Source organism: Furipterus horrens, unplaced genomic scaffold (assembly GCF_987537825.1).
Source record: "Furipterus horrens unplaced genomic scaffold, mFurHor1.1.pri manual_scaffold_5, whole genome shotgun sequence".
Lineage (NCBI taxonomy): Eukaryota > Metazoa > Chordata > Mammalia > Chiroptera > Furipteridae > Furipterus > Furipterus horrens.
The window spans coordinates 139,431,088-139,447,426 of record NW_028327175.1 but is presented as its reverse complement, the minus strand read 5'-3'; the positions used below and the strand labels follow the sequence as shown (position 1 = coordinate 139,447,426).

Here is a 16,339-nt window from a genome sequence, read left to right as displayed (position 1 = left end):
GTAGTGAAGAGAGAAAAAAAGATTAAAGATATGAAGTACTTGAAGTGCTTGCAAAGAAAAGTGCAATAGATAACATCTCATTTAATGAAAAATGGGTTATTCTAAAGAGTATGCTCTTCAAAGCAGATATGTGCTATGGCTTAGCTGTCACAATGTATCAGAAAGCCCCAAATTAGCTAACTGAAAGTCAGTCTCTCTGGTCCTCTGCATTAAGCTAAAATAGAGGTAAGGAAACATTCTTTGTCAACAGTATATTGATTTCAAAACCATTTTTCCTCTTTATATAGAGACTGATATGTTAGAAATATACAATAGATAATCTCTAGTAATCAAAATACAAAAAACTATAAATACTACAGGGAATATCAACCACACCTTCAATGCCCACCACTACTATGAATATGCAGCTGCTGTTTCCCTGCCCCATCCCAACCTTTGTAGATAGAAAATATATGTCCAGTAATCCCAGTTCTGGGTATTTATAAAACAGAATAGAAATCAGAATCTTGAAGTGATATATACACGATAGTTCACTGCAGCATTATTGACAATAGTCAAGGTGTGGAAGCAAGCTAAATGTCCATCAACAGAAGAATGGATAAAGAAAATGTGGTATAAAGAAGGGGGGACTCAAAAGACCCTGGAATTTATTTACAAAAAATTGTATATTTATTCTTACATGTTTAAACTGCTGTCACCTTCAAAGTACAGTGATCCCTCACTTATCGCAGGTATTACATTCTAGACCCCCCCTGATAGGTGAAAAATTCGTGAAGTAGGAACCTTACATTTATTTTAGTATTTACTGTACAGTACCATAAAATCCCGTGATATAGCGAAAAATCTGTGATAAGTAATTAAATATAATATTTTTAAAAAACCTGCAATACAGTGAGGCCGCAATAAGTGAACCGCGATATAGAGAGGGACTACTGTACTCTCCACGTGATGCAATACGCCTATAAAGATATTTTTTTTCCATGGCTCAAAGTAGTTTTTTAACTTGTCAGTTTTGATGCTGTTTAGTGTTTCTGCCATTTTTTGTTTCACCTCTTCCACATCAGCAAAACGTTTCCCTTTGAGGACTTTTTTCATTTGGGGAAACAAAAAAGAGTCACTCAGGGTGAAATCGGGTGAGTAGGGAGGGTGGGGCATGGGGGTCATGCTGTTTTTGGTCAAAAACTGCTGAACACTCAGCACTGTGTGGGCAGGTGTGCTGGTAAATCACCCTGATGAAATGGGCAAATGCGTTGAAAGAATCTTCCAAAAAATTCACTAAAGCTGAATACAGCCTCTCACAACAATGCCAGCTGGTACACTGATACAGATGGGTTCCTAGAACACTCATCTAGTGGGGGAAGCCTATATTACAAGGGGCCCACCCTCCAGAAGATAATTCCATGGGCGGGGTGGGGGTCCTTCCTCATATATATGCAATGGAACATTACTCCAGATTTAAAAAAGAAGGAAATTCTGTCACATGTGACAACATGGATAACCAACTTTAAGGACATTATGCTAAGCAAAATAAGCCAATCACAGGACAATTGCATGATTCTATTTATATGAGGTATCTAAACCAGTCAAACTCACAGAAAGCAGAAAGTAGACTGGCAGTTGCCAGGGTTTGGCCAAAGGGCAGGGGGGAAGTGGGAGCTGCTGGTAAAGGTTATAAAGTTTCAGTTATGCACAAGATTGTACTTACAGTTAATAATATTATGCTGTGCACTTAAATATTTGTTAAGAGGATAGACTGGATTTTTTTTTTTTCACAATTAAAAAAAAAAAAAAAAAAAAAACTTGGTAAAAAGGGACCGAGGCAGGGGGAAAATATTAACTTCTCAATTTGAACATGAAAGAAGCTGAAAACTGAAAACACAGTATTTTCTCAACTGGGCTCCCTGGAACACTGTTCCCAAGAGATGGTGCATTTTCAAAGAGTTCATGATCAAAAGGATTTGTGAAAAATTGCAGTGTCTCCTTCTTGGATCTTCACAAGGAAGACTGGCATATAGAAGATTCTAAGAAGTCCTAGAATAAAGCAGCCTATTTAATTTTCTTCATAAAAGCATTTCCAAACTCATTTGACTCAGAAAAAGACTTTTCTTGTAAAATAGATATTAAAATCTCAAGGGACTCATGTTTTATGAAGAACAATTTAGGAAATGGTGGTTTAAGGAAACTAGTTTTAGGAATAGATCCCTGCCTACTAAAAGCTCCTCCTCCTATTTCAAAAACTCAAATAATCAATCCACTTTTCTTCTATTGTGTCTGAAATACTTGCCAATATATAATGGCACTGTTAACATATTAATTTACATGAAAACATGAATGGTTAGTATTTGCACTCTTCTGGAAGATGCTTATTAGTCTAATTGGAATTTTATATGATAAAAAGAGTTAGAGTCTTTACTGTTTTCAAAAGCATTTTCATTAACACACACATCCTTGCTTCAAGCTATATAATAAAGTGGTATAGTCAAGACTAAACCCCAGATTAGCTGATTCTAGTCTAATATCTTTCAAATAGTAAAGAGGTCTCTATGGGCTGAATTGGCAGACTGTAACCAGTATCTACAGCATGATGCATATCAAGTTACAAACATCTGACTTACATATTTCTAGGAAGCAACATGACCAAGTTGTGCTAAACAATAGTTGTGTGTGTGTGTGTGTGTGTGTGTGTGTGTGTGTGTGTGTAAGGGTAGCTGTTGGGAACCGCTGAGATTTTTATAATGAAATTGTTCACATCAGTTAAATCACATGTTTTTGTTAGACTAAGGGAGATTCAACTCATACTACCCTTACAAATTTTCTCAGAACTACAGAGCAGACAAAGGAGTAGGAAAATGGCCATGTAGAAAGATTACCCATTTTCATATGATCTCATTTTCACACTACAAAAAATCTTTCATATGTAAGTGACCTAGACTTGAGTTATAAAGAAAACTGGATTTAGCAGAGCTTTCACATCTTAGGTGTTCATTTGGCACCACTTCTAAAAATACCATTAAAACAGACAGAATGAGTACAGGTCCCCTCTTTTGCCCTTATTATACTTAACTACTTTAAACTGTTCCAGTATTTCACAGAAACACCGTTCGAAGGAATATAAGCAAAATTTAATTCTAACCTTCTACTGAATTTCAAGTTCAAAATCTTTTCATTATCAGAGAAAAGATACTGATAAAAACACTCCTTTCTAAAGAAAATAAAAATACCTTCAATTCTTTAAATGGAAAATGCATCCAGGTGTTTACACCTATAAAAGGAACTTAAGAGTCTCTACATGTATGTCTTGACTAACATCCAAGCAGCATGTTGGTAGATTGGCACCTATGTTAATTTCTTTCATTTATTGTTTTAGCGTCAGCTTCAACTATTTACCCTTATATTAGGGATTCTTAGTGGAACTGAGTAAGCACTTTCAAAAAAAAAAAGTCAATAATTAGCCTTGGTCATATGCTTGGTCATAGGGTTGGACAACAGCACAATTTAAATAGACCAGGCTCCACAATAATACAAATCAACATCTGTCCAGCCTAATAACTTTCCGAAGCACTTACTCATCTATCATTGTTTATCTGTGCAATAAACCATGACACAGTTAGGCTGGTTTCTTCCTACTATGAGACCATACAATCAAGCCCCTAGAGGTTAAGAAACTTGCTCAAGGTCACACCATGACTGGGAGAAGAGCTAGGGGGCTGGCTTAGATCTCCCAATTCCCAAGCCAGGAAACACTTTCTCACTTTAGCCATGGTTTTCCAGATGGTGAGGATAGGAGTGGATGTAGATATAACCCTCCCTAGGTACTTATGGGCATACCCCATAAGTGTTATAGGGAGCCTCTCTCATTCATGAGAGTGTATCACATGCCTCATGTATACCAAGGCAGAAGAAACGCTGAGAACCACTGTACTGGGTATTATACACTCTTGCTAGTGTCAACATGGGAACATATTACCAATTGATAGGTAACTGATGAATAATCGCCATAAGATGTGCATAATGTAAGCCTTAAAGGATTTTTTCAAGATGTTAATTTTTCCTTGGAAGTAAAAACTGAGGCATAAATTGCATTTGCATATTTGCTAATTTAGTCATCCCACCCCTTGGGTTATTTATAATAATGTTCTGTAACAAGGGTCATTATCACATAAAAATATGCTAAACATTTTCATTAATGTTATATATAGGTATATATATATATAAAAACATTATCACCAAAGGTTATATATCTATCCAGTGGAGTTGTATTGGCTCACATTGACTTGAGAAAAGGTTTTATGTGAAGACAGCACAAAAATCAAAATCAAAAAGCAAAAACAACTACAAAAAGAGCAGAAGAAAATTTCAAACTCATTTTGTTAATGTTCAAAATCACCTACAGACATACTAGAAACTCCTGATAACAAAGCCCAGATGTGCCCTGTTCTGTGCAGAATATGTTTACTTCCTAAGAAGTATGTGAAATACTGAAACATATAAAGCTCACTTAGGGCCCTGTAATCTAACTCAGGGGGTTCTTAACCCAGGTCTGTGGGAAAAAGACCTCATGGAATAAGTGGGTTTGAATAAACATTAGACCCTGAATAAACAGGAAAATTCAGGAAGGGAGTCCCAAGAGCAGAGGCTGCTCTGCCCTTAATTGACAGGTGTCTTGAGAGTCTCTAAATCTCTCCTGAATTTTTCCCTGTTGCAAAATAAAGGGAGTTGAATCAGGTCATGCCTATGGTTAAGCCTGGCTTTCATGTACAGTAAGGGTCAAAGAACATGTTCTGATATGTTAAACAGCAACACCTAAATTTCTTCATTACTCACCTGAGTGCTAACTAAGCAGGAAAGGAACGCTGTGAAAAGTGCCCTCTGGTGACTTGCCAAAGGTTGGTATAGAAGGGCCTTCCCTTTGAGCTACTTCTCAATTAGCATTCATTCAAGAACTTGTTCATTCATCCCAAAATAAATAATAATGTGTGTCCACTACATATCAGATATTAGGTATCAGTAGCTAACATGAAAGACAAAAAAGTAGATTTACAGTTGTAAGTATGTGAAACACAGAGTTTATTCATGTATTACTTATTAATTACTGTATTATTTATTTGTATTAGAACTCTAAACTACTGTTGTTCCACCCTGTATATAATGGGAGACGTCTGCAAAGTTCAAATTTAAGCTTAAGAAAGAGAAATAAAAATAATACTAGGAATGAACCTTAAAAAGCATCTAGGAAGAGTGCAGTTAGCAGATGCTTGAACTGGCAGAGACAGCAAAACAGGGAAGTGTTGGCTACGTTCAAAGCAAAAAGAAGTTAAGAAGAGGACAGAATAACCATTTGGGGGAAGGAAGCATAACATTCACAGAAGAACAGTTTTGAAAGAGGAGCCCAACTCAAGATGGAAGCAGGCTTTCATCTCTCATAACAGGACAGGCTCCACATGGGTCAGTGCAGAGACACAGCATGCAGACGAAGCGGGGGAGCCAGGGACTCCCACCCTGCACAGGTTCCCATTCTCCCACTTAGATGGCTCTCATCCCAGGGCGCTGAAGGAACGGACAAGTCCCCTTTGACTCCACGTGGATGGAGGCGGCATTCTTGTGACCACAACAACAGTTCCACTGCACATCTGTACAGTGTGTTATGTGTATATGCTGCTTTCTTGCTTACTATCTCTCCTGGGATTCTCAACAATCTTGTGAGATGCACAGGCTTTATGACTGCCCTCATCATACACGGAAGCTCAGAATTTAAGTGACCTGTCCAAAGTCACAGGGCCCCAAGGGAACAAAATCAGCTCTAGACCCAGCAATCTGACCCCGGCCCAGTGCTCTTTTCACGAACCAGTGTACCTTTTCACTATATTGCTAGCACAGCAACCAACAAAATTCAAGCTATGTAATATCAATGACATCAGTATTAAGTGCAAGATGAATACTGTTAACAGCAAGTGCTAGTTAAACATCTACCTAACTGCCATACAGCTCTGGCTGTTCCTCCCTCACATCCCATTTAACTTCAGACCATCCTCAGGAGGGAGTTCCAGATAAAGACCCAAGGCTGCTGACATTAAGTGACTTGCTTGGGGTCACCAGAGACTGGTGCAGCAGAGGTTTAAAAATATTGGGGTGTGTTCTAGCTCCAAACTCCATATGCTTTCCACTGTAACTGGTTGCCACCCTAAATGTTTCTCAAGGAAAATACGGAAGGTATGGTTAACCCAAGTGTAGGGGGTAGAAACATCAATGGCTTTCCTGAGTCCTGATAAGTTTAATGTTCCAAACACGTTTCATAGCATGGCCTATGGTCACGCTAACAGAAGCAAAGCCACTTGTCTCCTTTTTACCTTGTTTTAAGTCTTGCGGGAAGAAACACTGAGGGCCGGCACACAGCAAGGATGAGCAGAGGGGCAGGCAGCAAACAAACAGTATCTGAATTTACTGTGATTGTTAAAGAGGCTCAAAGATTACCCCAGTCCCTGGGGCAAGTGAACTTCCCTCTACTAAGGGACAAGCCAGGGGATTGTTCGGACGGGAACAAGGAGAATATAGGACCTATCTCCTGTACAGTCCCTTGCTGTGGTTTCAGAGGGGAACAGAGAAAGCTATTTTCATACAGACGAGAGCCGAGGACTCTTCAGGTTAAGTTTACCACCATAGCTGCAATAGTAGTCTAAATGTAATAGACTCTGGTGTTTCAGACTCAAAAGTGTACCAGCACAAAAGTCCACCAGCCGTGGCAGTAATAGTTAAGAGAACCCTTCAAGTGGCACCATTTGTCAATTTAACAAAAGTTTATAAAACACCTCTTTATCTATGCACTGCGAACGGACAGGGAACGGGACAGACACCACGCCTGTCCTCGTGGAGTGTGCAGTCTGTAGGAAGACTGCTGTTACAAAAGGGGCAGCTCAGGGTGCGGTGGGTGCTTGAAGACTAGGAATGGAGTCTAATCTTGACCATTAATTCAAAAAGTATTTCAAAATTCTGAAATAGAATTATTTTGTTCATCTGAAGTAAAAAAGAAACCACCAGTATTACTTTTAAGGAGCCCAGTGGTACAGCAAATAGATTTTTTTAAGCACTGGCTTTTATAATTTTTGATCAGATAGCTGTCTTGACAAAAGAATAATCTTGCTGAATATAAAAATCCATCACCAACTGAAATTTTTACCCCCTAAGAAACTTAAGTCTGCTACACAAAATTAGTCAAAATTGACTATAGAGAGTATAGCTGAAATTTCCTTAAGAAAACATATTTACTACTTTATTTACCCAGTCCAGCGTATCCCCCAAGAACATCCTTGGCTGGAAGCATTAACAGCTACTGTACAACTGCATAGTGAGGTGTTCAAGACTTGATGCTCTCTCTTCTCCTTGTTCTTTTACTCTATCAACACAGGCCCCAGATGCCTACTACCTTGCATTCCCCCAAGCTTCCAAATAGTAGCAGAGCTGAGATTTAAGGGACTTAAACCTATGCCTGTTTGCAAAACCAACTGAGCATAGCAACTCCCTACAAATCTACTTCAGGTTCCCTCTTTAGATCAGAAGTAGAAAATGTGAATGCCTCTAGTGGCCAGGCAGCTAATGTCAATGGGCAAAGAGGCAGGCATGTGTACATATATACAGTATGAGCAGTAGAACTACAGGGAACTGGAGGGAAGAATAGCTATTTGATTCCAGTGACTGCTACCGTGTGTGATCTTGCCACTTTAAAGAGAAACCAGAACTTGAACATTTTATGTATACTCTTGAACATTAACATTAAATGTTAGTCCAAGTTTGTTTTGAATTTTTTTTTTTAATTGAGTTTGAGAGAGAGAGAAAGAGAGAGAGAGCGGGAGAGACATTAATTTATCATTCTACTTATTCATGCATTCACTGGTTGATTCTTATACGTGCCCTGACAGGGGATCGAACCCATAACCCTGGCATAGTGGGATGACACTCCAACCAACTGAGCAACTGAGCCTGGGCTAAGTTTGTTTGTTTTAAGAGCACCACATGGATCAAATAGGTCACCAGCTCTCAACCTTCGTTAATGCATTGTTGGCATCATCTTTTGAACAGCACTGGTTTGCTATGCTAAATTCGGCTGGGTTATTTTCATAAGTGTAACATCACCCTAGGGATGAGTGCAGCAGAGGGTTCATTAACACCTTGAATACCAAGGGTGCTCTCTTTTTCAGGCAGCCCAGGTGGGACTTGTGGACTAATGCCATGTAAGGTAGAGCTGCTCACTTATGAGCACAAGGTGCTTTTCTTCCCAGGTGCCCAGAAAATAAACTTCATTTCTTGCCCATAGCATTTATGCCCTGAGCAATTGCTTACCCGTTTGTCAATGTCATTGTGTTGGAGCTGCACAAAGCGAGCGCTGATGGCTGCAATATAACTCTGCTGATTGGAGAACGCCACGCGGCCAGCACCTTTCGGGTACTTCAGCTCAGGGTCCGTATCAATGCCAGCATAGCAGACGCCACCATACAGACGGTCCATGATCATTGCCAGTTCAACTGCAAGAAAATAAACACAATTCTGTATAAATGTTTAGAAGGCACTTTTGACTGGGAGAAGGAAGAACTATTTAAGGATCATGCAGTGTAATTAAGAAAAGGAAAATCCATGGTAAGTATCATGAGAGTATCCACATCAGTCTTACAACTCAAGTAGGGGAGCTCCTCATAGGATATTTAAAAACAAAATAAAAAAAGTAAGAATTTACATACACACACAAACTTACATAATCAGAACTTGAGCAACAGTATAAAGAAATGATCTATCAGTAATCTTCTTGTTCTAATTTCTAACTGCTTAGTCTACTGGAGTGGGCCCTGGGCAGGCAAAGCATTTCACGTGCCGTAACAAGCTAACAAGAAACATCCCTACTTACTGACCTCTGAGACTGAAAGCAATTACTAAAGTTACACTGTTATGGGTAAGGCTAAGCTATAGAAAGAATTAACTCATCATTTTAGCTAGAAGTAATACGTTGCGGCCTTAAAGTAAATCTCTATAATTTAAAAAAAAAAAGGAACTTTAAATATATATTTCATCCCAACTGAGAGATCTCCACGCTAACCTCCCACATTAAATTCTAAGTAATACTAGTAATAACAGCAGCAATGAACTTATATTGAGCACTTACAATGTGCCAGGAGACATTAAGCTGCTATAAAGGCAGTAAAAACATACCCATCCTGCACCTACTATAAATCCAGAGGTCTGGTCTGCAGTCCTTGTCACATTTCTTCTAAATATAAATTTATATTGGTATGTTTATAAAATACTTTTTGAACAGAAAGCATTTGGAAATTGGTTCATTCTGAAGGTCTGATATTCTAAAATTATCCTCATCATAAAGGTACCATGGAGAGAAATATAGCGGTTACTTACCTGGATCCAAATTTCTTGAAGGTAATTGTTTACTTGGTACTGGATGTCACCTCCTCCAGGTAAGACCATTCCTTTCAGGCCATTCACATGGTTTAAGACCAAAAGATTTAGCCCTAACCCTGGGGAATGACCCAAGCACCTACTTCCCTCAAATGCCTACGTAAGGTATTTGGAAAGGAGAGGACAAGGAAGACAGACGCTGACCTGGGCCACAGCCAGTGGGAAAAGACCCTCATGGAGGAGAGCCCCACGGGTCTGGGGAGAAGGACAGCAGCACGGCCTGGCGGGGCAGAGGAAGGGATGTGCAGCAGATACAAAGGCTGAATAGTATAAGGACCCATCCAATTTTTACAAGCAGAAGGAAAGTCAAGTACTGTTGGGTGCCTGTAATAGGGAGCTTTGAGGCAGTAAGAAAAGCTAAGTTGCCATGACAGAAAGGCCGTCTTTTTACTTCACTGCAAAATTTCTCTCCATACCAGACTGCCTAATATTGGTGACTTATTCTAAGTGCCTATTTTTAATAGGAAGAATGACCTGAAACCAGCAGGTAATTTTCAGAAGGTGAGGAAAGAAGCTAGGAATCAGTAAGCCTAAAAATATGTGTTATTAAAGACAGAACAGGAGAAAGCCATCCCAATTACCCCATTATGATCAGAATTACTGAGTTATATCAGCCGAAGAACCACTGCTGATTGGCACTCAAACAGATCCTGAAAGCAGTCTTGGGGCAGGACCCAGGAAGCACACGCATTCAAACAATGCAGCAGTGATGGTGCACATACCCTGAATGTCCAAGTTCAGTGCATCCTTATACTTCATCCCAACAACTTCTGATGGCTTGAGGACCTCCTCACCTGGCCAATGTTATTCCAGTTACAGACACCAAGAAACTGAAGGCAGAATTAATTTACTGTAGTCGTTAGTGAATTTCTCTTACTGGTCAAATGGGCTTAGTAAAATAAGTAACCTCTGTGCCTGGAAGTTAAACATTAATTTTCCAAAGAGCTGGCTTCCTCTGGAATGGAATAAGAGAATAAACATGCCCTCAGCTTGGTGAATGGAGAAGAATGCTGGCAAGGGACTGAATGGCTCTTGCCTTCCACTCTTAGGAAGAACTCAAGAAAGTGTCTGATTTAGAAAGAAGGTCTACTGGCTGTAAGCCTGCAGCCCTAGCTGGTGAGGAGAGTTACTGTAACCACAGGTTCTTTTATAGCCTAGTGGTCGCCAAAGGAATCTTGGGTGCCCTCGGGTACCAGAGATGGAGGCTTCCATAGGCATGAACATTCATTACTTCATAAATCTAGCTGCCGGAAAATCACCTTCACATGCCAAAGATTAGGTCATGACTTACTTTGCTGGTGGTTAAGAACTTCTGATAGGAAGCAGAAACCCTCATTCACTTATGCTTTTATGAAAAATAATTATGAATAAATCATTTCCACTTATAAGCTTATTATATACAGTCATTTTCTTGTCCCCTGGCTGGTTTGGCTCAGTGGATTGAGCGTCGGCCTGCGAGCTAAGTGTCGCTGGTTCGATCTTCCAGTCAGGGCACATCAGAGAAGGAAAACTCTGACTCCAAAAAACCTCCGCTGCCTTGCGGCATACCTCTTCAGGGGAAAGGCTAAGGGAGTAAACCCCGACAGAAAATCCGGAGGCGGAGTCCCTAAGGCGGTTTGACGTTGTAGTCAACACCGGCAACTCCTGCGGCGCACCTGAAGCCAAGCTGTATTGACTCCGTCTTTCCCTTGGATCCTTCAGCTGCGAAGAGATGGGGGGTCTGCTGCATGGGCAACAGCAGACTCTCCATATCACCCTGCCCAGGCTCTGTAGCTTCAGCTCCACTGGAGAGGACACTCCAGCGTCATCGCAAGATGTCGATTCAACACGGGAGGAGACAGATACCGTGTCACTCCCGAGTCGGACTGCACAGCCATTCTCGGCGGTGCAGATAGACTCTTAAGAAGCTACACCATCGTCTCTCGAGACGGACGGCTGCCGACGACATTTTCTTGGCCACTAAAATGTCTGCAGACATTTGAGCCAATGAAATTTCACGTAAGTGAAGGGCAATTTGTTGAGAAGCTAGAAACAACCAAGGTGACTAAAGAAAGAGCTTTTGGGGTGAACAATATGAAGATTTCCCATCTCTCTACCCTAATCTCTATTTTTATTACAAAGGTCTAATATCATGATCACCCTTGAGGAAAGGTAAATGATGGTCAGAGAACTGCTGTTGGCATTTGCTCCTCAGCTCCATCAGAAAGCCTTCACTAAAAGCACACTTCCTGCAGGCTAAACTCACTCACACCAGAGGGATGACACTCAAGTTTCAAACAGCTTCTCTTTAGGACTTAAATGACATTATTGAGAAAAGTAACCACCGGGTAATTACAGCTTTAGGGGGAAAATGAATTCACTCACTAGGCAGATGTGCAACAAACACAAAGGAAGCCTTCCTCAGGTCCTATAAAATTTCAATCTGAAACAATTTTTTTAATACAGAAGAAACAAATTCACCTACATATGTCAGAATATACAACTACTTTTAGATAATAGGTTTTAAAGGTTTCTTTGTAGTGAATACCATCAGTTAATATAGGAAAGTCCCATATAGTATAAATTCCCTTACTCTGATGGGGGCAAGCTGAGCCAAGAAGCGAGCTACCATTTTGACTACTTAGGAGGAGGAGAGAAAAGTAGAAGAAAGGCAGTAAGGATGTGGCAAAAATCAGCTAAAACCTTCATGGATTTATCTATATCTTGTGATCTCAACCTGCTCATGAAATGTGAGCCCTTGACCAGAAATGTATCTTCTCTGGAAAATGTAGTCAAACCACGTACTAAGCCTGTGACAGTGAATCCTCATTCTAAACCACCCTCTGTAGAGGGCAAAGACAGTGTAGCTCCTAGAATCACATTCTTAACATTTAACCTGAGAACGATGAGTCTACTGGAGCAGGGCCTGTGGCTGAGTGCTGGAACTCAGACAAATGGAGGTGAAAGCAAGCATAGACAGAGTCCATGAAAAGTCAAGCCAGGAGGCTCCAAACCAATTTTTATTTTTTCCTTCCTATCCAGACAGTGTTCACAGGGTCTGTCTGGACACACCAGGGGTGGGAAATTATTAGGTCTGATAGCTATATCCAAGGGCATTCTGCACTTTGGATAACCTCTGTGCTCCTAACACAACTCAAGTGACGTCATAAACACCTGTTCCTCAGTAACACCAACACTACTATAAGTTTAACTCATTCCCTGGCTCTGGTGATGAGCTTCACCATGCCACACACTGAAGAGGAAAACAAGAATATTGCATTGTGGGTAGCATATAGCATCCCCATGAATTCCTCTGGGTTGTGGGGACTAGGCCTCTGAACCCCAATTATTGTTCCTTGGATTTGCTCTGGAATCTTCACAGAGATCAGAAAGGGACTTCAATTCAGCAGAGAAAATCACGATGACTCCCTCATCCTACCCAACTCCAGGGTTTTGTTCCTATCGTTTAATTAGATTTCAAAGCCAACCATAAGGTAATGTTTAAGTCTGAGATACTGTGAGAACCAAATGGAGTAGAACAGGAATGAGGATTCCCAAGGGAAATATCAACACATTCATCTCTCCAGATTCTAAACTGTGAATCTAGAAGCAACATTTCTTCTCTTTGGAAATAAAAACAAAGCAGACAGAAAAGAGGCATAAGCACCTGAGGAGGAGGAGGAAGAGGTCTGGACTTCTGAAAGAAGATTCAACTTGAAGGTGGACTTTCTAGGTTTACAGTTGCCATGTTGGTTCACAAGGGCAGCTCAGACATCTTAAATGGGGGAAATGTGCTCATAAGCCTCCACTCTGTGACAGGCATTGGGAAGTTAAGGGTATTTTCAAATAAATGGTATCAACAGCCAACTAAGGCAGAGAGATAGTGTTCAATTTGATTAAATCAAACTGGTACCCACTGTTACTACTGTTACAGAGACAACACCTCAGGTCTCAGCTTGAGAAAGAGTCCCAAACTTGATGTCTGGAGGTCTGAGTTTGAATCTTGACCTTTTCGCTTATTGTGGCGTTGGACTCTGCTTCCTCACTTCTAAAATGAATTCTACCACTTCACAGGTCTTCATGTGGGTTAAACATATAAGAGAGTCCAGAACACACTGCTCAGCATCGAATGGTGCTCAAATGTTTAGTTTTTGTCCAGGGGTTATGTTCCCTCTACTCATAAATCTTTGCCTAACATTAACTTGGCCTGGTTTCTGCTCCATAAGCACCAATTCATCCCAGTCTTACTTTGGCTTTATGCTAAAGTTACTCAACCTGCCACTGATATGGCAAAGTCTGACATCAGCTCTGGGGGAGAGAGAACACAAACACATACTAACATTAGAAAATCCTTAACCCGAAGGGCAATGCAGTTAATCAAGTCAGTATGCCAAATCCGGAGTTTATCTGGGACAGTTCGTACTGAACTTGGGACTGGGTGAAAGAAAAAGCTTCTACTACTGAGAAACTTGATATAAGATGACTTCTGCCTGCTTCAAGTTCATAGAACAACAACAATAACAAAAGAATAAAGTTACAATACTTTTATTTCCTGAGTCACAAATCAGGATGTGATTCCTAATACATGCGAACTACCAGAATGCCTGCACAGAATCTCTGAAATAAATGCTCTTAGAAAAATTCAGGATGTATGTTCTCTAGATATATGCCATATATCACTGAATATTTACTTCAAAGGTTATTATTTCCTCCACAGAAAAGCCATCCTCACAACAGTTGGAGGGAAAGAAAGGCAGAGAAGGAAATTTTAGGGTTCACCACAGGATATTAGTAGGGGAGAAAAGGACAGGAAAGAATTATCAGAGCAATAGTCAGGAGAAGAGGCCAAAAGATGACGAGCAAATGGTAGGCAGGCTCCAGGGACTCAGATGTGTAATCTCTCAAGAGGGACCTGTTCTGCAGGACCTAGACTGATAAACTGGCAAGAGGCTGTTATGAAGTGGAAGGACTGCTCACATGCCTCTAATCAGAGGACAACGGAGGGTTTTTCAAACCTGATCAAAGTTGAAAGTGGAGGGGTCCAAGGTTGACCACTGAGGCAGTACTCAAATCAGGTCCTTAAGTCAAAGGACATTCATGTTTATTAACTGGGGTAGGGTACTGGGACCAGATGCTTCATTCTCTACTTTCTTGTGATATCCTCCCTCCTAATCCCCAAGCCTGGCACTTATGTCCTCTCAGAGCAAAGAGATACATTCTAGAGAGATCCTAATGCCATAAGGATATGCAACTAGGCTATTTCTATACTGAGATCCAGGAAGACATATTGCTTACGTTACTTGAATGAAGAGTGAAACATGTTATTGTCCTTCTAGGTAGAGAACCAGATAGACCACCCCTTCCCCTGTACTGACTCTCTGAGAAATGATGTAAATTTTAGCCACACGGTGGCATGGTGAGTCTACCTACAGCTGTCCCTGGCTCAGGAGTGAGAAGAGGTGGGGAGTAGGAGAACAGGACCTGAGAAACACCAGGAGACTTCAGGCAAGCTGCCCTTGGCTTGCCACTCTCACTGATGGGAGCGATGGACAGGAGGGATAGGAGACAGTAGGAATGTGTATTATTTAACCTAGAGAAACCAACAACCAGGCAATCTAGCCTTGGGTAAACTCATCTAGACTTTTCCATTGATAGTTTCCCATTTTCAGGTTCATTCATCTAGGCCTGCGATTTTTTTTTTTCAATCTGAATTTTAATAAGGAAGCCTTGTAAAAGGACCAGAAGGAACAACCTAAACTCAGGATAATACCGCTTAAAACAGGTTGCCTTATTTCTTTAGAAGTGTTTGTATATTTCTGTTTGGTGGGGTAAGGACTATATTTATACTATTTATTAGTAATAGTAGTCATGTCTTAAAAGGGGAGATATCTAAGATAAATAGCCTCACAATATCCAAAGGAATAATTCATGAGTGATAATATTTTAGCCACTATTCCATGTTAAAAAACCATTTTTGGCCCAGGATAAGGTGAAAATCAATGTGGACTCCTAAAATTCCACCTGTTGAGAACTGCCCCCCATATCTTGTCCAGGATCACCCTGCATACAGTTCCTGAAATAGTTTTAAGACTTTTCAGAATTCCATAACCACAACACCCTCTGGAAATAATTTTTTTTAAATGCCTGGAAGTATTTAAGAACCAAATTTGAGAAACATTAAGAGTATAAATTTAGCATCCAATTAATTGAGTTAGCATTCTATTAATACATTTCTTGTTTTCTTCTGTTCTGAAATCTGTGACTTTCTACAGATGATGATCAGTTTAACATGACAGTGAGATGTTTGTTCATTTTGGCACGACATGCACTTGCTCAGTGCCAGTAATACAGTGGATGCTCAATAAATGTTATTGTTCAAATGAACTGCACTGTATTCAACTTAAGAAAAGTCTAGTGAAGTCACAATGAATTCCTTTAAAAATAGCCTTCTATTCCAAGGCACACATAAGTCCACAAAGCTCAGTGTGTTCCAAAGAACCAAATTCTATGCACATGGATAAAAGCTGCAGATGTTAACTCTTTTTGTTTAGATTACATGGCATCCAATATGGAAGTCTTGGGTAGATAGTAACATTCTAAGATGCTAATATAGATTATTTAGCCATCTAGAAGCCAGCTACAATTATGGGAGGTGGTGGCGTAAAGGAACATTTCCATCAGACAAAGTGACTGTAGGTTACTAGCCATGTAACAGCAAAAAACAAAACCTTAACATGAAAATTTTAGCTTAGGTATAAAAAAATAAGCTAGAGACTTATAAAAGGTATATCATCTAGGTAAGAAATACAAAATCCCATTTCCGATGAGAAAACTTAATATAATTCTTGCTTGATTTGCAGCATCTTGTAGACACAGACTGTTAAAGAAAGAATATAATTTAGCA

General features: G+C 40.1%; 1 protein-coding gene across 4 annotated transcripts in view; it reads right to left on the bottom strand.

The window, feature by feature from the left end:
- Nucleotides 1-16,339, bottom strand: part of CPEB3 (cytoplasmic polyadenylation element binding protein 3) — a 155,976-nt gene that overhangs the window by 18,093 nt on the left and 121,544 nt on the right. For 3 of the 4 annotated variants that reach the window (XM_090277972.1, XM_090277970.1, XM_090277971.1), the window contains one exon: nt 8,335-8,516. In XM_090277972.1, coding sequence (XP_090134098.1) covers nt 8,335-8,516 — 182 coding nt within the window. Of the gene's footprint in view, nt 1-8,334; nt 8,517-16,339 lie in introns of those variants that run through there. The other variant, XM_090277973.1, reaches the window with a different exon arrangement.